Below are 24,941 nucleotides of genomic sequence, written 5' to 3' on the forward strand. Positions count from 1 at the left end.
AAGATCACTGGAACCAGGAACATGGGGGGCTCAATGAAAAACACATGGGGGTTGCAGAGGATCACTGGAATCAGGAACATGGGGGGACTATGAGAACCCACAGGGGTCACAGAGGATCACTGGAATCAGGAACACTGGGGGACAATGAGAACACAAGGGGGTCGCAGAGGATCATTGGAATCAGGAACATGGGGGGACTATGAGAAAACACGGGGGTCACAGAGGATCACTGGAATCAGGAACATGGAGGGACTATGAGAACACACAGGGCACAGAAGATCACTGGAATCAGGAACATGGGGGGCTCAATGAAAAACACATGGGGGTTGCAGAGGATCACTGGAATCAGGAACATGGGGGGACTATGAGAACCCACAGGGGTCACAGAGGATCACTGGAATCAGGAACACTGGGGGACAATGAGAACACAAGGGGGTCGCAGAGGATCATTGGAATCAGGAACATGGGGGGACTATGAGAACACACGGGGGTCACAGAGGATCACTGGAATCAGGAACACTGGGGGACAATGAGAACACACGGGGGTCACAGAGGATCACTGGAATCAGGAACACTGGGGGACAATGAGAACACACGGGGGTCGCAGAGGATCATTGGAATCAGGAACATGGGGGGACTATGAGAACACACGGGGGTCACAGAGGATCACTGGAATCAGGAACACTGGGGGACAATGAAAAACACACGGGAGTCGCAGAGGATCATTGGAATCAGGAACATGGGGGGACTATGAGAACACACGGGGGTTCACAGAGGATCACTGGAATCAGGAATATGGCAGGACTATGAGAACACATGGGTGTCACTGAGGATCACTGGAATCAGGAACACTGGATACAGTGAAAAACACATGGGGATCGCAGAGGATCACTGGAATCAGGAACATGCGGGGACTATGAGAACACACCGGGGTCACAGAGGATTGCTGGAGTCAGGAACACTAGGGGACAATGAAAAACACACAGGGGTCACAGAGGATCACTGGAATCAGGAACATGCGGGGACTATGAGAACACACCGGGGTCACAAAAGATTATTGGAATCAGGAACATGGGGGGACTATGAGAACACACGGGGGGTTACAGAGGATCATTGGAATCAGGAACATGGGGGGACTATGAGAACACACGGGGGGTTACAGAGGATCATTGGAATCAGGAACATGGGGGGCTATGAGAACACACGGGGGTTACAGAGGATCATTGGAATCAGGAACATGGGGGGCTATGAGAACACACAGGTCACAGAGGATCACTGGAATCAGGAACATGGGGGGGGGGCTATGAGAACACACGGGGCACAGAGGATCACTGGAATCAGGAACATGGGGGGGGGGGCTATGAGAACACACGGGGCACAGAGGATCACTGGAATCAGGAACATGGGGGGGGGCTATGAGAACACACGGGGCACAGAGGATCACTGGATTCAGGAACATGGGGGGGGGGGGGGCTATGAGAACACACAGGGCACAGAGGATCACTGGAATCAGGAACATGGGGGGGGGCTATGAGAACACACGGGGCACAGAGGATCACTGGAATCAGGAACATGGGGGGGGGGGCTATGAGAACACACGGGGCACAGAGGATCACTGGAATCAGGAACATGGGGGGGGGGGCTATGAGAACACACGGGGCACAGAGGATCACTGGATTCAGGAACATGGGGGGGGGGGGGCTATGAGAACACACAGGGCACAGAGGATCACTGGAATCAGGAACATGGGGGGGGGCTATGAGAACACACGGGGCACAGAGGATCACTGGAATCAGGAACATGGGAGGACCTGTGTTTTCCAAATATTAAGTAAAAGAAAGGGACAACTATAGAACAAATTCAGATTTTTGTTGCCTATCTGACCTTGTTTTAGAGAGTTAATATGAAACATTAAGAAATGTCGTCATGGTGACCTCGAATGATCTGTGACTCGTATGTGTGAATGGTGCGGTCTGTGCGTGGTTTGATTCACCAATGTATAAATGTATCGATAATACTGTATGTCGTTTTGTCTTTTCTATACACTTTTGGAATACAGGGAATGAACAGATAAGACCTTCTATGGTGCTTCTTCTGTAGAGGGTTCACCAGTCAACCACAACCCCCTTCCCACCAGTTACTCATCTAGATTATCCTTTTTCAACCAGGGTGCCAGCCACCCTGGGGTGCCTTCAGGTTTCTTCAGGGATGAGACCTTCTATGGTGCTTCTTCTGTAGAGGGTTCACCAGTCAACCACAACCCTCTTCCCACCAGCTAGTCATCTACTGTAGATCAGCCTTTTTCAACCAGGGTGCCAGCCACCCTGGGGTGCCTTCAGGTTTCTTCAGGGATGAGACCTTCTATGGTGCTTCTTCTGTAGAGGGTTCACCAGTCAACCACAACCCTCTTCCCACCAGCTAGTCATCTACTGTAGATCAGCCTTTTTCAACCAGGGTGCCCAGCCACCTTGGGGTGCCTTCAGGTTTCTTCAAGGATGAGACCTTCTATGGAGCTTCTTCTGTAGAGGGCCTTTGTTCCAAACACTAACCCTCGCACTGACCTAGATCAAACCTTGATCGAGGTATTTTTTTTTATTTTACATTTTTTTAAATTATTATTAAAACATTTATTATACACACTTTTTTTTCTCTCTGAAAGGACAGAGAGAGATGCAAGGTTATCCTTCTCCTTCACTCAGAGAGAGAAAACACGGGGGGCAGGCTTCCGAGTGACTGATCACTGTGGTAGCCAATCAGAGGCTATCACAGCAATCAGGTTACGGGTCCCAATCATTACCACGGGACCCTGGGCTCTAGATGAGACTCTGGTCTCTGTACTGGGAGTTCACCGCACCTTGACCTTTGACCCTTGCCCCAGACACAAACCCTCAGGCTGACCTAGATCAAACCTTGATCTAGGTTTTTTTTTTCTTAATTATTATTATTTCTTTTTTTTTTTTTTTTTTTTACACTTTTTTTACTCTCTGAAAGAACAGAGAGGGATACAACGTATCTGTCTCCTCCATTCAGAGAGAGAAAACACAGAGGTGTGACTGATCACTGTGATGGCCATTCGGAGGCTATCACAGCGATCAGGTGACCCGCAATCAGAAACCACAGGACTCTGGGCTCTTGGTGCGACCCCAGTCTCTATACTGGCACGCTCCCGGGAACAAAAGACCAGTACGCAAATATGCATCTACACAAAAAAAAGCCCAGTCCAGCGGGGCCGCATATTTGTGTAGGGTCAGTGTGAAGGGGTTAAACTCCAAACTTTCTGCAGATGTAAAATGAGCAACAGTAGCCTGATTCTCATTGGTTAATGTGAAACCTCTGATGCAAAAGTTTCATTGGGGTCTACGTTGACCCCATTACAGCCCCAGCAGAGAGAATGGCTTAACCATTGTAAGACCTAGTGTAACAATTATACTTCAAATGATAGTCATGCGTAAATCAGAATATGTCGTAAATGCATTTACAGTGAAGGAAATGTGTATTTGATCCCCTGCTGATGTTGAATGTTCGCCCCTCACACAGAAATGATCGGTCTAACAATGGAATGTTCACCCCTCACACAGAAATGATCGGTCTAACAATGGAATGTTCGGTGTAACACTGAGAGACAGAATACAACAACAAATTCAGCAGAAATGCGTCTAACAAATGATGACTGATCTGCATGTTCATGAGGGAAAGAAGGATTTGATCCCCTTCACAAAACATGACTTAGTACTTGGTGGCAAATCCCTTGTTGGTAATCCCAGAGGTCAGACGTTTCCTGGAGTTGGCCCCCAGGTTCGCACACATCTCAGGAGGGATTTTGGCCCACTCCTCTTGGCAGATCCTCTCCAAGTCATTAAGGTTTGGTGGCTGACGTTTGGCAACTCGAAATTTCAGCTCCCTCCACAGATTTTCAATCGGATGAAGGTCTGGGGACTGGCTAGGCCACTCCAGGACCTTAATGTGCTTCTTCTTGAGCCGCTCCTTTGTTGCCTTGGCCGTGTGTTTTGGATCATTGTCATGCTGGAACACCCATCCACCACCCATTTTCAATGCCCCGGCTGAGGGAAGAAGGTTCTCACCCAAGATTTGACGGTACATTGCCCCGTCCATCGTCCCTTTGATGCGGTGAAGTTGTCCTGTCCCCTTGGCAGAAAAACACCCCCAAAGCAGAATGTTTCCACCACCATGTTTATTTCCTTCACTGTATATGCCTCTCTCCTTCAGAAATACTGGAAGTATTCACAAGCCATGTGTGATCCCAGTTGAGAACGGATGGGTGCTAGGGGTGCAACATTATTATTATTATACAGTATTTATAAAGCGCCAATAGTTCGCTCAGCGCTGTACATTACAAAGGGGGGCAGAACATGTGACAGAACAATACCAATACAATGCAAAACATGAGGGGATTGAGGGCTCTGCTCTTTGGAGCTTACAATCTAGTAGGGAGGGGATAGTGGTACAGGAGGAGATAGCTGTGGGGGATGGAGTGGTAGGAAGAGTGGAGGAGGTCGGTCAAGTTAGCAGGGGGTAGGGTAGGCTTCCCTGAAGAGATGGGTTTTCAGGGTGCGCCTAAAGGAGAGGAGAGTAGGTGATAATCTGATGGGTTGGGGCAGGGAGTTCCAGAGGATGGGAGACACCCTGGAGAAGTCCTGGAGGCGGGCATGGGAGGAGGAGACCAGGGAACTAGAGAGAAGGAGGTCTTGTGAGGAGCGGAGTGTGCGTGCTGGGCGGTACTTGGATATCAGGTCAGTGATGTAGTTCGGGGCAGTATGGTGGACGGCTTTGTACGTCAGTGTTAGGATTTTGAATTTGATCCATTGCGCAATCGGAAGCCAGTGGAGGGATTGGCAGAGGGGGGTGGAGGACACTGAGTGGAGGGATTGGCAGAGGGGGGTGGAGGACACTGAGTGGAGGCCAGTGGAGGGATTGGCAGAGGGGGGTGGCGGAAACGGAGCGGTTTGAAAGGTGAATGAGTCTGGCAGCCGTATTCAGGATCGACTGAAGCGGGGATAGCCAGCGGCGAGGCAGGCCAGTGAGGAGGGAGTTGCAGTAGTTGAGTAGTGATATGATGAGGGAGTGGATGAGCTGTTTAGTGGTTTCTGGGGTTAGGAACGTGCGGATTTTGGCGATGTTGAGGTGGAGTCTGCACGAGCTTGTTAAAGATTGGACTTGGGGCTGGAAGGATAGGTTGGAGTCCAGAATGACACCAAGTACTCTGGCCTGCGGGGCGGGTTTGATGGTCGCGTTGTTGGATGTGATGGAGAAGTCAATGGGGGGTGGTGTCCGGGCTGGGGGGAAGACAAGAAACTCGGTTTTGGAGAGGTTCAGTTTAAGGAAGTGGAGCGACATCCAATCTGATATGTCGCTCAGTAGGTGTGTGATCCGGGCAGAGACCGAGGGTGTGAGGTGGGGGGTTGAGAGATAGATTTGCGTGTCGTCGGCATAGAGGTGGTAGTTGAAGCCGTGAGAGTGTATGAGTTGGCCAAGGGAGGAAGTATAGATGGAGAAGAGAAGGGGCCCGAGGACAGAGCCTTGAGGGACCCCAACAGAGAGGGGGAGTGAGGGGGAGGTGGTAGCATTATAGGTAACGCTGAAAGAGCGATGTGACAGGTAGGATGAGAGCCAGGAGAGAGCGGAGTCTCTGAGGCTGAGGGAGTGTAGTTTTTTGAGGAGGAGGGGGTGGTCGACTGTGTCGAAGGCCGCAGAGAGGTCAAGGAGTAGGAGCACTGAATAGTGGCCATTAGCTTTGGCGGTTAGAAGGTCATTGGAGAGTTTGAGTAAGGCGGTTTCGGTGGAGTGTAGGGGACGGAAGCCAGACTGTAGGGGATCGAAGAGGTGGTTGTCGTTGAGGTGAGAGCATAGGCGGGTGTAGACGAGGCGCTCGAGGAGTTTAGATGTAAATGGGAGCATGGAGATGGGTCTGAGGTTGTTCGGGTCATTGGGGTCCAGGGAGGGCTTTTTAAGTATGGGGGTGATGTGTGCATGTTTCAGAGGGGAGGGGAAAGTGCCTGAGGAGAGGGAGAGATTGAAGATGTGGGTGAGGGAGCGTAGGATGGAGGGGGAAGGAGGTCGTAGGAGTTGTGAGGGGATGGGGTCGAGGGGGCAGGTGGTGAGGCGCCCCCTCGACCCCAAGAGAGGATCTTGGAGAATTCCTCGATGGTGGTAAGGTCAAAGGTGTGGAGTGTTGGGGGGAGCTTCAGTATGAGGAATGTAGGTTGGGGTGCAAGTGGAGGTCAGAGCAGTGGTGGGGCCGTGGGAGAGGGGTGATGAGGGGGTAGCTGAGGGAGGGGGAACGGGGTTGGAGGGAGTTTGAGCAGCGACGAAGTCCCTGCGGGTTATGTCGAGGGAGAGGGGGGATGAGGGGGTAGCTGTGGGAGAGGGGACGGGTTGAGAGGGCGTGTGAGTTGCGGCAATGTCCTTGCGAATTGTGTCAATCTTGTTTTTGAAGTGATTGGCAATCTCAAGGGCAGTGAGTGAGGTGCTGGGTGGAGGTGGGGGTGGAGAGAATAGAGAGTTGAAGGTGGAGAAGAGTCGGCGAGGATTGGAGGAGAGGGCCTTGATGAGGGTCAGGAAGTAGGCTTGTTTGACTGCCTGGAGGGAGGAGGTGTAGGTGTGGAAGGCAGATTTGTAGCGGGTGAAGGCTTGTTGGGATTTGGTTTTGCTCCATAGTCGCTCCAGGGCACGACTGTGTCGTTTGAGGGTTTTGGTGTGATCAGTCTGCCAGGGCTGGAGCGGTCGGGATCTGATGTTGCGTGTGGTTAAAGGCGCTAGTGAGTCAAGGGCTGTTGAGAGCACGTTGTTGTAGGCGGTCATGGCCAAGTCGGGGCAGGACGGGGAGGATGCTGTCATGGAGTTGATCAGCTGCAGAGTGGAGGGGGGCAGAGTTCATGTTGCGGAGGTTTCGGCTGGTAGTAGTGTGACATTTGGAGGGGTAGGCGTTGGAGGACTAGGAGATAGAGAAGGTAATCAGGTTGTGGTCAGAGAGAGGGAAGGGGGTGTTAGTGAGGTTGTGGGGAGCGCAGCGGTTGGAGAAGACAAGATCAAGGATATTACCGTCGGAGTGGGTGGTGGATTGTATGCACTGTGCAAGTGCAAAGGAGGAGGTTAAGTGGAGGAGATGGGATGTGTCCGGGTTGTCGAGGTTGACAGGGATGTTGAAATCCCCAAGGATGATGGTGGGTAGCTCAGAGGAGAGGAAGAAGGGTAGCCAGGAGGAAAAGTCATCCAGGAAGGGGGGTATGGATCCAGGAGGCCGATATATCACAGCAATCTTCAGGGGGGTTGGGGAGAATAGTCTGACGCAGTGGGCCTCGAAGGAGGAGAAGGATAACATCACCAAGATCAGGCTCAGATAGAATATCTGCTCTAGCTGTGGTGTTTGTAAAGGTATAGCAACATGCTGGAAGCCCAAAAGACCATAGGCTGTTGATGTACCATTTTGTTCCCAGAAGTGTGTCTTCTCCTTTTGCAATTGTGATCTGGTTTTCCCTCGGAATATGAAAACTGGTCTATTGAGGCACTGGTGGCACATCCAGGGCCTCACAGGTACCCCCTGGGAAGGTTATTTTACCAGTGCCTTCCAGGGAAATCTCACCTGCCACTCATACTGAGCATGCACTGGCTCTTGGTCTACTGAAATTAATAAGGAATATTGGCTTTCGCGCCACGCATGTGCCATTCAAAATACAAACATGCGTGTGGGTGGGGACTACCTTCGTCCGTGCACATGGGGTACCTTTGGCTTGTGTGTTCACGCTCATCATTGTCTGGGACCAGGCGGGGCCAGGCAGGTCCACCTCACTGCTCCCAAAGACTAAGTTTCCCTAGGCAACACGGAGAGGCACCTTTTGGGAGGAGGAGTCACAGGAGTGAGTCCACAGTTGGCATTTCCCAAAGAATGGTAGTTCTCCGGCAATCCAGTGCTCCAATGCAGATTCTTTAATGCCCTCAGTCCATAGTAGAAGGCACGGGTCAGAGTGTGAGTGGCCTCTCTCTCTTTCAGGCCCAACCTTACCCCTATTTATATTACACCAGGTAGGAAGGCAAGACCTAAAATACCCTGTAAAGGAGACCAGAACAGGGTAACCCCTTCCCTACTTGGGCAGAACCAGTCCCAACCTTACCCCTATTTATATAACACCGGGTAGGGAGTCAAGACCTAAACAAACCCGGTAAAGGAGACCAGAACAGGTTAACCCCTTCCCCTCCAAGGCATAACCAACCCCATCCTTAACCCTATTTATATTACACCAGGTAGGAAGGAAGGACCTAAAAAAAATGTAGCTAGCGCAGAACCCAACTTGTCGGTAACTCAAGAGGCCGGGCTTAATCATCTCCAAGATTGACCTCAGTTCCTTGGATAAACAACATCAAAGGAGCAGGTCCCAGACAGGGACTTCATGTTGGCTTGTCTAGAACAATAAAACTGTATTGAATTTTAATGGAGTGCCACCAATTTTTTCTTTTTTGGGTTCAGTGGCAGTTTGGGGCATAGGATGAGCTTTTGGTACTCAGGTTGCTTGGAGGGTGTCCTTATGGACTTAGAAGTGGAGAATATATTTCTTCATTGATATTCATTGTTGCCTGTGTCACCATTGTGGGGAATTTCTTTTTTTTCATGGCACTTCCAGCAGGAAATGAATGTAAATCTCCCCAATGAAGACACGGAGAGCAACCCAAATGCTTGATAGGGTTCCAAACCTTCTCCACGTAATTCAAGACCTAAAAGAAAGCTTTTACAAAATCAAGTTTTGTTTCCTTTACAGGAGTATTCCACGTTCCGTGTTTACAGGGACTTCATGTTGGCTTGTGTGGAACAATAAAACTGTATTGAATTTTAATGGAGTGCCACCAGCTTTTTCGTTTTTGGGTTCAGTGGCATTGTGGAGCATAGGATGAGCTTTTGGTGCTCAGGTTGCTTCGGGGGTGTTCTTATGGGCTTGGAAGTGGTGAATATACTGTATTTCTTCATTGATATTCATTGTTGCATGTGTCACCATTGTGGGGAATTTCCCTTTTTTCATGGCACTACCAGCAGGAAATGAATGTAAATCTCCCCAATGAAGACATGGAGAGCAACCCAAATGCTTGATAGGGTTCCAAACCTTCTCCAGGTAGTTCAAAATCTAAAAAAAGCTTTTACTAAGTCAAGTTTTTTTGTTTTCTTTACAGGAGTATTCCACGTTCTGTGTTTTCAGGGACTTTAACGTTAACCACTTGTTTTTCTTTTTAGTTCCAGAGAATGAAGCACCTATAGATACAAATCTGATAGAGTTTGATACAAAGTAAGCGGGACATGCCTGATTGTCAAAGCCATGTCATTTCTATTAACTGACTGACGTCATTCCGCGATGCGGGAGCTGCTTGTGCCTTACTAACGCATGTCTTGTCTGATCATTTTTATTTTTTTTTGCATGGCTTCCACGCTTCTCTGCATGCCTATAGGGAAGGGAAAAGCAAAGTAAGACTTCAGTATTTTTTTTTTAATGTGCACATTGCTGTTTTCTCGCTTTCCAGGCGGTTTTATGCTCTGCAACATCACAAACGGCTAATGAAAAAAAATAAAACATTGCATACGTTGAAACCATTATTTTTGTTATTGTACTATTAGATTTAGTATGTGTTAAATTTGTGGTTTTATTGACACTTTATCTTAGAGGAGACTTCATACTTATTATATATACACTCACTGAGCAGTTTGTAAGGAGCACGATGCAAATATTGGGTCAGGCTTCCCTTAGTTCTTTGCGGCGTGGATTCAGGATTCCACAAGCATTTTTGGTGTGTGTTGAAATGGTTGCACCACTCGTTTCTCAAAATCATCAGTAGAATCTCTCATTTCTCCTCATCCTTAGAATCTCTCATTTCTCCTCATCCTAACGTGTTCTACTGAATTCAGATCTCGTGACCAGTGTGCCATCTGTGTTCCTCAGCAAAAATGGAGATCAATCAAACAAGGCTTATTATTCCATTCTGTCCAGTTTTGGTGACCCTTTGCCCACTGCAGCCTCAGCTTTCGGTTTTTGGTGGACAGGAACCCAACGTGGCCTTCTGCTGTTGTAGTTCATCCTCTTTAATGTTCCATGTTTTGAGAAAGTCATTCTCCTCAGCAAAAATGGAGATCCATCAAACAAGGCTTATTATTCCATTCTATCCAGTTTTGGTAACCCTTTGCCAACTACAGCCTCAACTTTCTGTTTTTGCTGGACAGGAACCCAATGTGGTCTTCTACTGTTGTAGTTCATCTTCTTTAAGGTTCCATGCTTTGAGAAAGTCATTCTCCTCAAGGTTTCATGTGTTGAGGAGGTCTTCCTTCTCAAGGTTCCATGTGTTGAGGAGGTCTTCCTTCTCAAGGTTCCATGTGTTGAGGAGGTCTTCCTTCTCAAGGTTCCATGTGTTGAGGAAGTCTTCCTTTTCAAGGTTCCATGTGTTGAGGAGGTCTTCCTTCTCAAGACTCCATGTGTTGAGGAGGTCTTCCATCTCAAGGTTCCATGTGTTGAGGAAGTCTTCTTTCTCAAGGCTCCATGTGTTGAGGAGGTCTTCCTTCTCAAGGTTCCATGTGTTCAGGAGGTCTTCCTTCTCAAGGTTCCATGTGTTGAGGAGGTCTTCCTTCTTAAAGTGGTTGTAAAGGCTCAAGGTTTTTTACCTTCATGCATGCCATGCGTGAAAGTAAAAAACCTTCTGTGTTCACCTAAGCCCCCTCTGAATCCAACGATGTTCACTGGAGTCTTGGCTATCCTAGGACTCCCTCTTCTCATTGGTTGAGACAGAAGTGGGAACCATTGGCTCCCACTGCTGTCATTCACAGCCAGTGAGCCAATGAGAAGCGAGAAGGGGTGGGGCCGTGGCTCCATGTGTGAATGGATACCCAGAGCAAGCTGCTTGCTCTGGGGACACCCGACAGGAGAGAGGGGCCGGGAGTGCTGGCAGGGGACCCGAAAAGAGGAGGATCCAGGCTGCTCTGTGCAAAAATACTACACACATCAGGTAAGTATAGACATGTTTGTTATTTAAAAAAAAAAGAAGCTTTTAGAATCACTTTAAGGTTCCATGTGTTGAAGAAGTCATCCTCCTCAAGGCTCCACGTGTTGAGGAGGTCTTCCATTTCAAGGTTCCACGTGTTGAGGAGGTCTTCCATTTCAAGGTTCCACGTGTTGAGGAGGTCATCCTCCTTAAGGTTCCATGTGGTGAGGAGGTCTTCCTTCTCAAGGTTCCATCTGTTGAGGAGGTCTTCTTCATCAACTTTCCATGTGTTGAGGAGGTCTTCCATTTCAAGGTTCCATGGGTTAAGGAGTCCTTCCTTCTCGAGGTTCCATGTGCTGGGAAGGCCATCCCCCTCCACGTTCCATGTGTTGAGGAGGTTTTCCTTCTCAAGATTTCATGTGTTGAGGAAGTCATCTTCCTCAAGGTTTCAAGTGTTAAGGAGATCTTCCTTCTTAAGGTTCCGTATGTTGAGGAGGTCATCCTCCTCAAGGTTCCATGTGTTGGGGAGGTCATCGTCCTCAAGGATCCATGTGTTGGGGATGACATCATTCTCAAGGTTCCATGTGTTGAGGTGGTCATCTTTCTCAAGGATCCATGTGTTGAGGAGGACATCCTTCTCAATGTTCCATGTGTTGAGGTCTTCCTTCTCAGGGTCCCATGTGCTGAAGAGGTCACCCTCCTCAAGGTTCAATGTGTTGAGTAGGGTATCCTCCTCAAGGTTCCATGGTTTGAGGAGGTCACCCATCTCAAGCTTCCCACTGTTTGACATCCTGAGATGGTTTTCTGCTCACCACAGTTGAAAAAAGTGGTGGTCTAATTTCCTGGAGCCTTTCCTTAAACTCCAACCAGTTTGACCATTCTCTGTCCATTCTCCTCAAGATTGAGCATCAGTCCTCAGAACTGATGCCCACTGGATGGTTTTTAATTTTTTCTAGAGACCGTTGTATGTGAAAATCTCAGGAGATCAGCAGATCCCGAAATACCTAATACCTGGCCTCAACAATCATGCCACGGTCACAATCACTTAGCCTACATCTTATCCCATTCTGGTGTTTGATTTGAATAATAACTGAAAATCCTGACCAGTATCTGTAGGATTTTATACACAACTCTACTGCCACATGATTTGATAATTGTATGAATAGGCCGGTGTATAGGACCTCCCAATAAAGTGCTCAGTGAGTGTACACCATACTGTATATCAGGAGTTCTTAACCTTTTTTACAAATATAGTCCTCCAAAGGATTGCTTAATATGTGCCCATAACCCCCTTCCCCGGAATGTCCAAGTCATCTTCATTACCAACCCTAATGAGTACCTGAATGCCTTCAAAGATGTCCTTTCCATATGGAAAGCTAGTAAATGAACAGCTGAAGGAAAACCAATCAATTCTCATTGATGACAAGGAGGTGGGTGGCCCACGAGGGCTTCCTAGTCAGCCTGCTGAAAAAGACATTCTGGGTCCACCTAGGACGCCATAAGACTCTAAACTCTGATATATGTCGTTTTTCATGCCACTTAGGTTACCCTTAAGGCCCCATTCACATCTGAGCGTTTCGTGAATGTAGGCAACATCTCACATTTTGCGCGCTTTGACGAAATGCAATGCATGACAAAGGCTTAGTTCGAAAAAGGCATAAAACTCATCGCTCAAAAAAGCTACAGGAGCTACTTCGGCCCATTTGTTGTGCGTAGCGTAGCGCAGCAGCCCATTAACATGAATGAGCTGAAACAGACGGGACAGCGCTGCACCCTCCTCTGCCATTAGTAACTCTAAATGTCCATTGCTCAGGCTAAACGGTCTCAGGTAACCTTCAGTGCTGCAAAGTCCACCAAAAATTCCAGAACCACAGCACATTCAGCATATACGGTCATCCATAATTATAGTGGGATACAGCCGAATAGAAAACCAACGCGTTTCGTCCATTAGGCCCTAATCATTTCTACCATAAAATATAGTGGGATACAGCCGAATAGAAAACCAACGCGTTTCGTCCATTAGGCCTTAATCATTTCTACCATAAAATATAGTGGGATACAGCCGAATAAAAAACCAACGCGTTTCGTCCATTAGGCCTTAATCATTTCTACGATAAAAGTATCACAATCACTACAGATAATGATCCAAAAAAATCACGTGATCCAGGAAAAGTCAAATTTTTTTCCCTTCCCCATTTTCTGTGCAGGTGACTTTTCCTGGATCATCTCCAACACGTTTCGACCATTAGGGCTTAATCATGGCTTCCATAGAAGTATCACAATCACTATAATAATACGTGGATCATGTGATTTTTTTGATCATTATTTATAGTAATTGTGATACTTTTATGGTATCCATGATTGAGGTCTAATGGACGAAATGCGTTGGCTGATGATCCAGGAACAGCCAACTGAACAAAAAATGTGGAAGAGAAAAATGTTTTTGACTTTTCCTGGATCATCAGCCAACATGTTTTTTCCACTAGGCCTTAATCATCGCTACCATGATCCAGGAGGAGTCATCTGAACAAAAAATGGGGAAGAGAAAAAAAAGTTTCTTTTCCTGGATCATAGGATTTATTTTGGATCGTTATTAATAGTAATTGTGACACTTTTATGGTATCCATGATTAAGACCTAATGGACGAAACGCGTTGAATGATGATCCAGGAAAAGCCACCTGAACAAAAACTGTGGAAGAGAAAAAAAATTACTTTTCTTGGATCATGTGATTTTTTTGAATCATTATTTATGGTAATTGTGATACTTTTATGGTATCCATGATTAAGGCCTAATGGACGAAATGCATTGGCTGATGATCCAGGAAAAGCCACCTCAACAAAAAATGTGGAAGAGAAAAAAAAATTACTTTTCCTGAATCGTCTTCCAATGCGCTTCATCCATTAGGACGTAATCATTGCTACCATGATCCAGGAAAAGCCATCTGAACAAAAATCGGAGAAGATAAAAAAAATTTACTTTTCCTGGATCAATATTTAACGTGTTTCATCCATTAGGCCTTAATCATCACTTACCATGATCCAGGAAGAGTCACCTGAACAAAAAATGGGGAAGAGAAAAAAAAGTTTCTTTTCCTGGATCATATGATTTTTTTTGGATCGTTATTTATAGTAATTGAGATACTTTTATGGTATCCATGATTAAGGCCTAATGGACGAAACGCGTTGAATGATGATCCAGGAAAAGCCACCTGAACAAAAACTGGGGAAGAGAAAAAAAATTACTTTTCCTGGATCTTGTGATTTTTTTCATCATTATTTATAGTAATTGTGATACTTTTATGGTATCCAGGATTAAGGACTAATGGACGAAATGCGTTGGCTCATGATCCAGGAGAAGCCACCTGAACAAAAAACGGGGAAGAGAAAAAAATTTTACTTTTCCTGGATCGTCTTCCAATGCGCTTCATCCATTAGGATTCAATCATTGCTACCATGATCCAGGAAAAGTCACCTGAACAAAAACCGGGGAAAAGAAAAAAATGCTACTTTTCGTGGATCGTCACCCAACGCGTTTCGTCCATTAGGCCTTAATTATCACTACCACGATCCAGGAAAAGGTACCTAAACAAAAAACGGGGAAGAGAACATTTTTTAACTTTTTCTGGATCATGTGATTTTTTTGATCGTTATTTATAGTGAGTGTGATACTTTTATGGTATCCACGATTAAGGCCTAATAGACGAAACACGTAGGATTTCTATTTGGCTGTATTGCCTTGTCATTGAATGATGATCCAGAAAAAGCCACCTGAACAAAAAATGGAAAGAGAAAAATGCTACTTTTTGTGGCTCGTCACCCAACGTGTTTCGTCCATTAGTCCTTAATCATCGCTACCATGATCCAGGAAAAGGAACCTGAACAAAAAATGTGGAAGAGAAAAAAAATTACTTTTCCTGGATCATGTGATTTTTTTGATCATCATTTTTAGTGATTGTGATACTTTTATGGTATCCATGATTAAGGCCTAATGGACGAAACGCATTGAATGATGATCCAGAAAAAGCCACCTGAACAAAAATGGGAAAGAGAAAAATGCTACTTTTTGTGGATCGTCACCCAACATGTTTCGTCCATTAGGCCTTAATCATCACTACCATGATCCAGGAAAAGGTACCTGAACAAAAAATGTGGAAGAGAAAAAAAATTACTTTTCCTGGATCATGTGATTTTTTTGATCATTTTTGTTAGTGATTGTGATACTTTTATGGTATCCATGATTAAGGCCTAATGGACGAAATGCATTGAATGATGATCCAGAAAAAGCCACCTGAACAAAAAATGGAAAGAGAAAAATGCTACTTTTTGTGGCTCGTCACCCAACGTGTTTTGTCCATTAGGCCTTAATCATCGCTACCATGATCCAGGAAAAGGTACCTGAACAAAAACGGGGAAGAGAAAATTTTTTTACTTTTTCTGGATCACGTGATTTTTTTGATCGTTATTTATAGTAAGTGTGATACTTTTATGGTATCCATGATTAAGGCCTAATAGACGAAACACGTAGGATTTCTATTTGGCTGTATTGCCTTGTCAATGAATGATGATCCAGAAAAAGCCACATGAACAAAAAATGGGAAGAGAAAAATGCTACTTTTTGTGGCTCGTCACCCAACGTGTTTCGTCCATTAGGCCTTAAACATTGCTACCATGATCCAGGAAAAGGTACCTGAACAAAAAATGGGAAAGAGAAAAATGCTACTTTTTGTGGATTGTCACCCAACGTGTTTCGTCCATTAGGCCTTAATCATCTCTACCATGATCCAGGAAAAGGTACGTGAACAAAAAATGTGGAAGGGAAAAGAAATTACTTTTCCTGGATCATGTGATTTTTTTGATCATCATTTTTAGTGATTATGATACGTTTATGGTATCCATGATTACAGCCTAACGGACGAAACGCGTCGGATTTCTATTTGGCTGTATTGCCTTGTCATTAATAAAGGATGACCATATATGCTGACCGCACTGTGGCTCCGGCCTTTTTGATGGGAAAATGAATAAGCTGCCCTATGCGTGCGGCGCGAAAAATGCTAACAAAATAAAAAGCGCGCAAATGCGCGCGTTCACGAAACGCTCTGGCATGCTCTTATGAAATCCCAGACTAACTTTGTCCTTTTTTTACCCTCCCCCATCAGCGATGACGATATCGTTTTCGAAGACTTCGCCCGTCAAAGACTGAAAGGGATGAAAGACGACAAAGAGGAGGAGGACGAAGGGACGAACTCCCCTCTGACGAACGACAGATAAGAAGCCTTTCCGTCGTGACCTCCTCACCGGGTATAAAAGTCGTGGAATCGGGGCTCCTTTTCCTTTCTACTCCAAAGAGCCCGACCGTCACATTGATTCGGCAAGCCCTTATAATCTTACAGCTGTGCCATAACCGTCACCGCGCATCGTGCTCTCCTCCTTCAGTTCCGGCTACACCTATCTTACACGCACACGATAAAAAAAAAAAAAAAAAAAAAAAAAAATTTAGCAAAAATTAAAAAGCGTACAATCATGGTCTGTGCATCAACTTACAGTACGTAAGGAGTTCTTGTAGCACTTTTGTATTAATCGAGTCTTTTATGCATTTTGTATAATTCCGTTAGTATCATATAAGTATTTGTTACACACACAAAAAAACAAAACAAAAAAAAAAAAAGAATTCTATAGATTCCGTGGTTTCAGAAAAATCAAAAGCAACATGTATTTTGTAAAAAAAGAAAAAAAAAAAAAAAAAAAGAATTCCTTCTTACTGTATGACGTTTGTAGAACTGCAGAGTTGGGGGGGGCGGGCACTAGATGACGTCATGACGTCTTGGGGAGCCAGAACTGAGGGTTCTGTCTACAGAGATCGACGTATCTGTCAGAAAATATTTCGATGTAGCCGTTTAAGTGTTCCCGCTTTAAAGACTGGCTTAGGTCCCCGAAAACGCCGGTGACGGAAATCGCCAATTTCCGACTTTCCGACCTTTTTTGGGGGGGTTTTGGGCAAACTGTGAAAACGTTTATTTTACAGAATCCGAATCATTTTGCAGAATTTGATTTTTTTTTTTTTGTTCGGGAAATGATCGATGGACCTCATAGAAGGAAACTTAGTAGGACATTAGAATTCGACCTCTTGTCCCAAGGGAAGGTCGTTCATGAATGTTTTTTGGTTGTTTTTGGTCATCGGGTTCTAGGATTTCTTCATTCTATGGCCTTTTAGAGATTAACGGAACCTACCTACTATACTCTATACTCAGATATACGATGAATAGATGTGAACTTGTTGTTTTAGAAATACTTCATTCATCCATGGGAGTGTTGGGTATTTTTGTGCTTAAAGTGCATTTCCAGGCATCACCCCAATTGACCCCCCAAACCTCCCCTCTCCACCTCTACATCATGTCCCGGCATTCGTTTTTTCTTCTTTTACTTTGTTCCTGTAGCAGGACACAGCTTTTCCTACTCATCGCCAGGCTTGGGAGGTTAGTCAAAGAGCGGACATGAAGGGGGGGGGGGGGGGGGAATCACCAGCCAGACTTTTAAAAACAAAATGGCTTCCCTCAGCGTATCAGACAAAAACAAGTCCACACTTCAGGTACACAAAGAATTGGCTCACCACCAGTATAAACAAGTCCCACACCAGGGTTTGAGGTTCCCACCTGTCTTGTGATCCAGATAAAGGCCACAGGAGCATAGACGTAGCTTGGAGCTTATGGGCTTCGCTGCAAAAGTTGACCTTGGGCCCCAACTACCTCCTATGTAACAGAAGAAACTCGGAGGGCCCGGCATGGAGCTTATGGGCTTCGCTGCAAAAGTTGACCTTGGGCCCCAACCAGGGGCGGACTGACCATTTGGGAACTCGGGCACTGACCAAGGGCTCGGGGTCAGTAGGGGGCCCCATGAGATGCCCCTGGTACCTTTTCATAGGCTTTTTTGAGTGTGGTTTGAGTGTGGGCGAAGACACAGGGGCCCCATGATCCCCTATTGCCCGGGGGCCCTATGAGTTGTCAGTCCGCCCCTGGTCCTAACTACCACTATGTAACAGAGCAAACTCAAAGGGTCCGGCTTGGGATGGGTGGACCCTCTGATTTCACACAAAAACAAGTCCACACACTGGGTACACAAAATAAAGAATTGGCTCACCACCAGTATAAACAAGACCCACACCAGGGTTTGAGGTTCCCACCTGCCTTGGGATCCAGATAAAGGCCACAGGAGCATAGGCGTAGCTTGGAGCTTATGGGATTTGCTGCAAAAGTTGACCTTGGGCCCCAACTACCACCTATGTAACAGAGGAAACTCAGAGGACCCTGCCTGGGATGGGTGGATTCCTCTGATTTCTAAATTCCAATTCAAGCCAGCTGCTTTCACCCAGCAACTGAGAGTGGGGTCTCACATGATACCACAGTGCCGAGGAAGCTGACCCTCCTGCCCACCCCTAGTCCTGGCCCTGGGTTCCATGCCAGGACTTGCCAATCCTGAGAAAACTGTTAATCAGCTTTCTCCTTTCGAAAAGGACCACCTCAGATCCTCTCAGAGTGAGAATCCCTGCGTACTCCAAAAAATGTTTCACAGGAGCATAGGCATAGCTTGGAGCTTATGGGATTTGCTGCAAAAGTTGACCTTGAGCCCCAACTACCACCTATGTAACAGAGGAAACTCAGAGGACCCTGCCTGGGATGGGTGGATCCTCTGATTTCCGGATTCCCATTCAAGCCCGCTGCTTTCACCCAGCAAGTGAGAGTGGGGTCTACTTTCCACCATCTTGTGTGCACGTTTGAGCAGGGCGGGAAAGGGCTGAGCAGAGAGTGAGCCACTTGGGTAAAGGACTTGTCCCGTCACTCTGGCTTCCCTTAGCATATCACACAAAAACAAGTCCACACTCTGGGTACACAAAGAATTGGCTCACCACCAGTATAAACAAGTCCCACACCAGGGTTTGAGGTTCCCACCTGCCTTGGGATCCAGATAAAGGCCACAGGAGCATAGACGTAGCTTGGAGCTTATGGGCTTCGCTGCAAAAGTTGACCTTTGGCCCCAACTACCACCTACGTAACAGAGGAAACTCAGAGGGCCAGGCCTGGGCCCTGCCTGGGATGGGTGGACCCTTTGATTTCCAGATTCCCATTCAAGCCCACTGCTTTCACCCGGCAACTGAGAGTGGGGTCTACTTTCCACCATCTTGTGTGCATGTTTGAGCAGGGCGGGGAAGGGCTGAGCAGAGAGTGAGCCACTTGGGTAAAGGACTTGTCCTGTCACCCTGGCTTCCCTCAGCATATCACACAAAAACAAGTCCACACTCCAGGTACACAAAGAATTGGCTCAGCACCAGTATAAACAAGTCCCACACCAGGGTTTGAGGTTCCCACTTGCCTTGAGATCAAGATAAAGGCCACAGGAGCATAGACGTAGCTTGGAGCTTATGGGCTTCACTGCAAAAGTTGACCTTTGGCCCCAACTACCACCTATGTAACAAAGGAAACTCAGAGGGCCCTGTCTGAGATGAGTAGGCCCTCTGATTTCCAGATTCCAATTCAAGCCAGCTGCTTTCACCCGGCAACTGGAAGTTGGGTCTCACATGATACCACAGTGCCCAGGTAGCTTACCCTCCTGCCCACCCCTAGTCCTGGTCCTGGGTCCCATGCCAGGACTTGCCAATCCTGAGAAAACTGTTAATCAGCGTTCTCCTTTCTAAAAGGACCACCTCAGAACCTCTCAGAGTGAGAATCCCTGCGTACTCCAAAAATGTTTCTTATCTCTCTAAAGGGACCACAACCCAAATAATCGGGACACATATATCTCCTGTCCAGGACCCATCCCTGGCATCTTGTACACACACCTCTTCACAAGTGAATGTATAGTATAAGAAAGAGCACGGTGGGGGGGCTTAGACTGATTTCAGGGGCCATCTCACCAACTTCCCAATGAAAAAAGTAGTCACGGATACTAAACATACACAACGTATCATATTTATACACAGTGACAGTGAAGCATGAAATACAAAGTAGAGAACATATGAGATACAAAGTATAGGGATAAAGCATAACAAAGATGATGGTCCAAAAATCTCGACGAGACAAATGTGAGGTCAAAACATCCAATATTTCGGGGCCTCAATTTTGTCTCAATGTCTGACTCCACCTTTTCAACACAAAGGAACCCTTGAAATAACCGCCCTTGTAAACTTCTCCGTCATCTGCGCTATAATCCTGTATAATAATAATAATGATACATTAGTGCAGTGGTCTCCAAACTGCAGCCCAGGGGCCAGATGTGGCCCTTTGCTTGCATTTATCCAGCCCTTACTGGGGCACAATTTAATTCACTGACACCAACAAAGGGGCACAAAATCCTCCCAATGACCCAAACGATGGGGTCCAGTTCTTATCAATGAGACCAACAATGGGGCACAATTCTTCCCAATGTCACCAGAAATGGGTCCCAGTGACATAAATGATGGGGCACAATTCCTCCCCATAACCCTAACAATGGGGTCCAATGACACCATTGATGGGGCACAATTCCTTTCCAATGACCCAAACAATGGGGCACTATTCCTCCTACTAACACCAAAAATGGGGTATTGATTACTCCAACTGATGCATGGATATTTTCTACTGCTGATTGGCTACAGTCTGGTCCTCCTAAAGTCTGAAGGACAGTAAACTGGCCCTTTGTTTAGAAAGTTTGGAGACCCCTGCACTAGTGTGATGGTCAGTGGGAAGAATGCTCTTTACACTTGTGGTCATTGGGAGGAATTACCCCTTTAAAGATAGCTAATAGGATCAGTGGTGTCAGTGGGAACTTATCTGAGAGGAAGAAATGGCTAGTTGCTCAGGGAACCCCTAGCAACCTCTGGAGGAACCCTGGGATTCCATGGAACCCTAGCTGAGAAACCTTTGGAGGAACCCTGGGATTCCATGGAACCCTGGCTGAGAAACCTCTTGAGGAACCCTGGGATTCCATGGAACCCTGGCTGAGAAACCTCTGGAGGAACCCTGGGATTCCATGGAACCCTAGCTGAGAAACCTTTGGAGGAACCCTGGCTGAGAAACCTCTGGAGGAACCCTGGGATTCCATGGAACCCTGGCTGAGAAACCTCTTGAGGAACCCTGGTATTCCATGGAACCCTGGCTGAGAAACCTCTGGAGGAACCCTGGGATTCCATGGAACCCTGGCTGAGAAACTTCTGGAGGAACCCTGGGATTCCATGGAACCCTGGCTGAGAAACCTCTTGAGGAACCCTGGTATTCCATGGAACCCTGGCTGAGAAACCTCTGGAGGAACCCTGGGATTTCATGGAACCCTGGCTGATAAACCTCTGGAGGAACCCTGGGATTCCATGGAACCCTGGCTGATAAACCTCTTGAGGAACCTTGGGATTCCATGGAACCCTGGCTGAGAAACCTCTGGAGGAACTCTGGGATTCCATTGAACCCTGGCAGAGAAACCTCTTGAGGAACCCTGGGATTCCATGGAACCCTGGCTGAGAAACGTCTGGAGGAACCCTGGGATTCCATTGAACCCTGGCTGAGAAACCTCTTGAGGAACCCTAGGATTCCATGGAACCCTGGCTGATAAACCTCTGGAGGAACCCTGGGATTCCATGGAACCCTGGCTGATAAACCTCTGGAGGAACCCTGGGGTTCCATGGAACCCTGGCTGAGAAACCTCTGGAGGAACCTTGGGATTCCATGGAACCCTGGCTGAGAAATCTCTGGAGGAACCCTGGGATTCCATGGAACCCTGGCTGAGAAACTTTTGGAGGAACCTTGGGATTTCATGGAACCCTGGCTGAGAAACCTCTGTAGGAACCCTGGGATTCCATGGAACCCTGGCTGAGAAACCTCTTGAAGAACCCTGGGATTCCATGGGACCCTAGCTGAGAAACCTCTGGAGGAATCCTGGGATTCCATGCAACCCTGGCTGAGAAACATCTTGAAGAACCCTGGGATTCCATGAAACCCTGGCTGAGAAACCTCTTGAAGAACCCTGGGATTCCATGGAACCCTGGCTGAGAAATCCTAGTCTGACCGATTTACTTTGCTCTACTTTGTATTTGACACGTATACATATGATACATTGTATACGTTTATTATCCCAGACAACTTTTATACAATACATAAACTAGTTGGTGCCTCTAAACTGTAGTGGGTGTACATACATTATCCATGATATATATTGAGTTCCTATTGATGTAGGCATGGCCCCAGAGCTACATCTTCCAAGAGCCTTTTCCTTACCCTTAGTGTGTGGTTATCTCATGGAAGTCAGGCTAATAGCACTGTTTTTCTGGGAATGTGGAGGGGGGACAGGCGAGGGATGACAATGTCAGCTGGGACTCCAGTGCAGCAGAGGCGTTGTGTTGTCAACCCAAGCAGGAAATGAGGAGTTCACTGGATTTCTGGCATACGAACAGGTATTTTTTTTGTACTTTCAGGATAACATAGAAGGGAATATTAGAATATAATTGATATTTTTTTGCTCTAACATACATAGTTTTTTCTCTAGCACATTTTCCATTCTGACTCAGACTAGACCTACTCCCTCCATCAGTGGTGGGCCCAGACGATGCAAGGGTTGGACTTGGTATTAAGGAAGGAGTGAAGGTTGAGTGATGGCTCCTTTGGAATATTTAAGTCCACATCGGCCACTCTACTCTTTAGAGTTCCACTGTCATGAAGTGGAAGGATTCTTAGTATCAGTGAAAGGCCACCAAGAACACAATGTTTTGGCTCCAGAAAAAATAAGGGGGGTATTTGCCTCTTCTCAAGCGTCCACGAAGATGAGCAAAACTGGTTGGGCTTGGAGCAGAGAGTGAGGTGATAACGAGAGCGCCGCATCCCTCATCTGTGTATGCGATTGCAGGGCAGATGCCCCTTTAAGGGGTGGTTCCACGACCCTCTGCTCTCACGGTATGTCCTCAGTCGTCTTCAAAGGACACCTTGTGGTGGGGCAAAGCTACTGAGGTGGAGACCAGGTAAGCATTGCAGTTACTTTTTTCAGACACTAGATGGGGCTATTTTAATTTAAAAAAAGAAAAAAGCTTTACACTTAGCTGGCGTTGTTGGGGCCCGCTCTTTCTTTGTGACCCGATTTAAGGTGGATGAGAACCCCAGGCAGCAGACAAAGCTACACTCCCTTGTTAATGCTTTTTGTTTGATCGATTAAGCCGGAATGCTAATGTCCACAATCCCTCTCACCTGACCTCAGAACCAGGCTACCAGGAGCCTTGTGGGGTTTTCACATAATTAAAAACTGAAGATGGTCAGCAGTCTTTCAGTAGAGATAAGGGGGAATGGGCAATGCACAGCTGTGGTGCGGCACTACTAAGCAGAAATAGGACCTGCCAAAAAATAGACCATCCGCATGCTCTTTGTAAGTACTGCGGCACACCTGATTGGCTCCTTGTGCTGCTTCTCCGTCCTTCGTTCTGAGCTCTGCTGTACAGGGAGTTCCAGAGGCTTCACACTGGATGATGTATTCATGAGTACAGAGCCGTATTGATTTTTGTCTTTTTGTATCGGATTTGCTACATTAGGACATCTTGCTCTGATCGATGACCTTTGTTTGCCTTGTGTCCCCGAAGATGATTTATTGCGTCCCTTTGAAGCGTCACGCATTGCTCATCCTTCCGCTCCAATCACATTCCTCCGCCCCATGTCTGCGCGTTTTTCCTTGTAAATATTTCACTTTGTATAAGGAATCTTCACGTTGTTTCCTGTAAAAGATGTATATTTAGTAAATTGACCAGAACTTGTGAAAATGTTTCCCTTTGTCCGCGTGGTTTTTTTTTTTTTTTTTTTTTAAATACTCATTTATTCTTTTCTTTACCTGTTATAGTTATACTGCGGGGATCCTGCAGGGGGCAATGTCAGGCGCATTTTGGCATCTATGGTGTACTTTATGATACCGAGTGATGTACAATTTTCATTTACGTGGTGTTTTATTCAATGGCACCCCTGTAGGCCTTCTACGGCCCTTCCTAATCTTGTCCCCCAAAAACTCCCCTCACACCTTGCCCTGACCAGTGGTTCTCAACCACCAGGCCATGGCCCACTGCCGTGCCAAGGCCTCTAGCTAGCTGCCGATCCCTAACCTCCCACAATGCCTCCTGGCTACCACAGGGCCACCCAACCTCCAAAAGTGGTCCACAGCAGTCCTCAATTTCTCACAGTGCCTCTAAGCCCCTGAAAACCCCTTAGTCCCCTTAGTGCTCGCCATTCTCCCACAATGTCTGTCAGCTTTCATAGTGCCCCTCATACCTATAGGCCATCTACCGCCGTTTTTAAGCCTGTCCCCAAAAACTCCCCTCACACCTTGCCCTGACCAGCGGTTCTCAACCACCGGGCCATGGCCCACTGCCGTGCCATGGTCTCTAGCTAGCTGCCAATTCCCAACCTCCCACAATGCCTCCCAGCTACCACAGGGCCACCCAACCTCCAAAAGTGGTCCACAGCGCTCCTCAATTTCTCACAGTGCCTATAAGCCCCCGAAAACCCCTTAGTCCCCTTAGTGCTTGCCATTCTCCCACAATGTCTCTCAGCTCCCATAGTGCCCCTCATACCTATAGGCCATCTACCGCCCTCCTTAAGCCTGTCCCCAAAAATTCCCCTCACACCTTGCCCTGACCAGTGGTTCTCAATCACCGGGCCATGGCCCACTGCCGAGCCGCGGCCTCCCTCCTCCCAGGCCTCTAGCTAGCTGCCGATCCCTAACCTCCCACAATGCCTCCCGGCTACCACAGGGCCACCTAACCTCCAAAAGTGGTCCACAGCGCTCCTCAATTTCTCACAGTGCTTCTAAGCCCCGAAAACCCCTTAGTGCTTGCCATTCTCCCACAATGTCTCTCAGCTCCCATAGTGCCCCGCATACCCGAAGGCCATCTATGGCCCTTCTTAAGCCTGTCCCCAAAAACTCCCCTCACACCTTGCCCTGATCAGCGGTTCTCAACCACCGGGCCATGGCCCACAGCCGTGCT

The 24,941-nt window shown here is 47.0% G+C and overlaps 1 protein-coding gene across 5 annotated transcripts in view; it reads left to right on the plus strand.

Moving 5' to 3' along the window:
- The window catches only part of LOC149442087 (beta-arrestin-1), a 176,406-nt gene extending 152,676 nt beyond the window's left edge, over positions 1-23,730 (plus strand). For 3 of the 5 annotated variants that reach the window (XM_089656532.1, XM_089656530.1, XM_089656531.1), the window contains 2 exons: positions 9,239-9,290; positions 16,126-23,730. In XM_089656532.1, coding sequence (XP_089512658.1) covers positions 9,239-9,290; positions 16,126-16,237 — 164 coding nt within the window. In that variant the 3' untranslated portion in view covers positions 16,238-23,730. Of the gene's footprint in view, positions 1-9,238; positions 9,291-9,450; positions 9,467-16,125 lie in introns of all 5 variants that reach the window. The other 2 variants (XM_089656535.1, XM_089656534.1) reach the window with 1 other exon arrangement.
- Positions 23,731-24,941: the final 1,211 nt, after the last annotated feature.

The sequence above is a fragment of the Staurois parvus genome, unplaced genomic scaffold (genome assembly GCF_062004578.1).
Source record: "Staurois parvus isolate SC_StPar_1 unplaced genomic scaffold, SC_StPar_1.0 ptg000913l, whole genome shotgun sequence".
NCBI lineage: Eukaryota > Metazoa > Chordata > Amphibia > Anura > Ranidae > Staurois > Staurois parvus.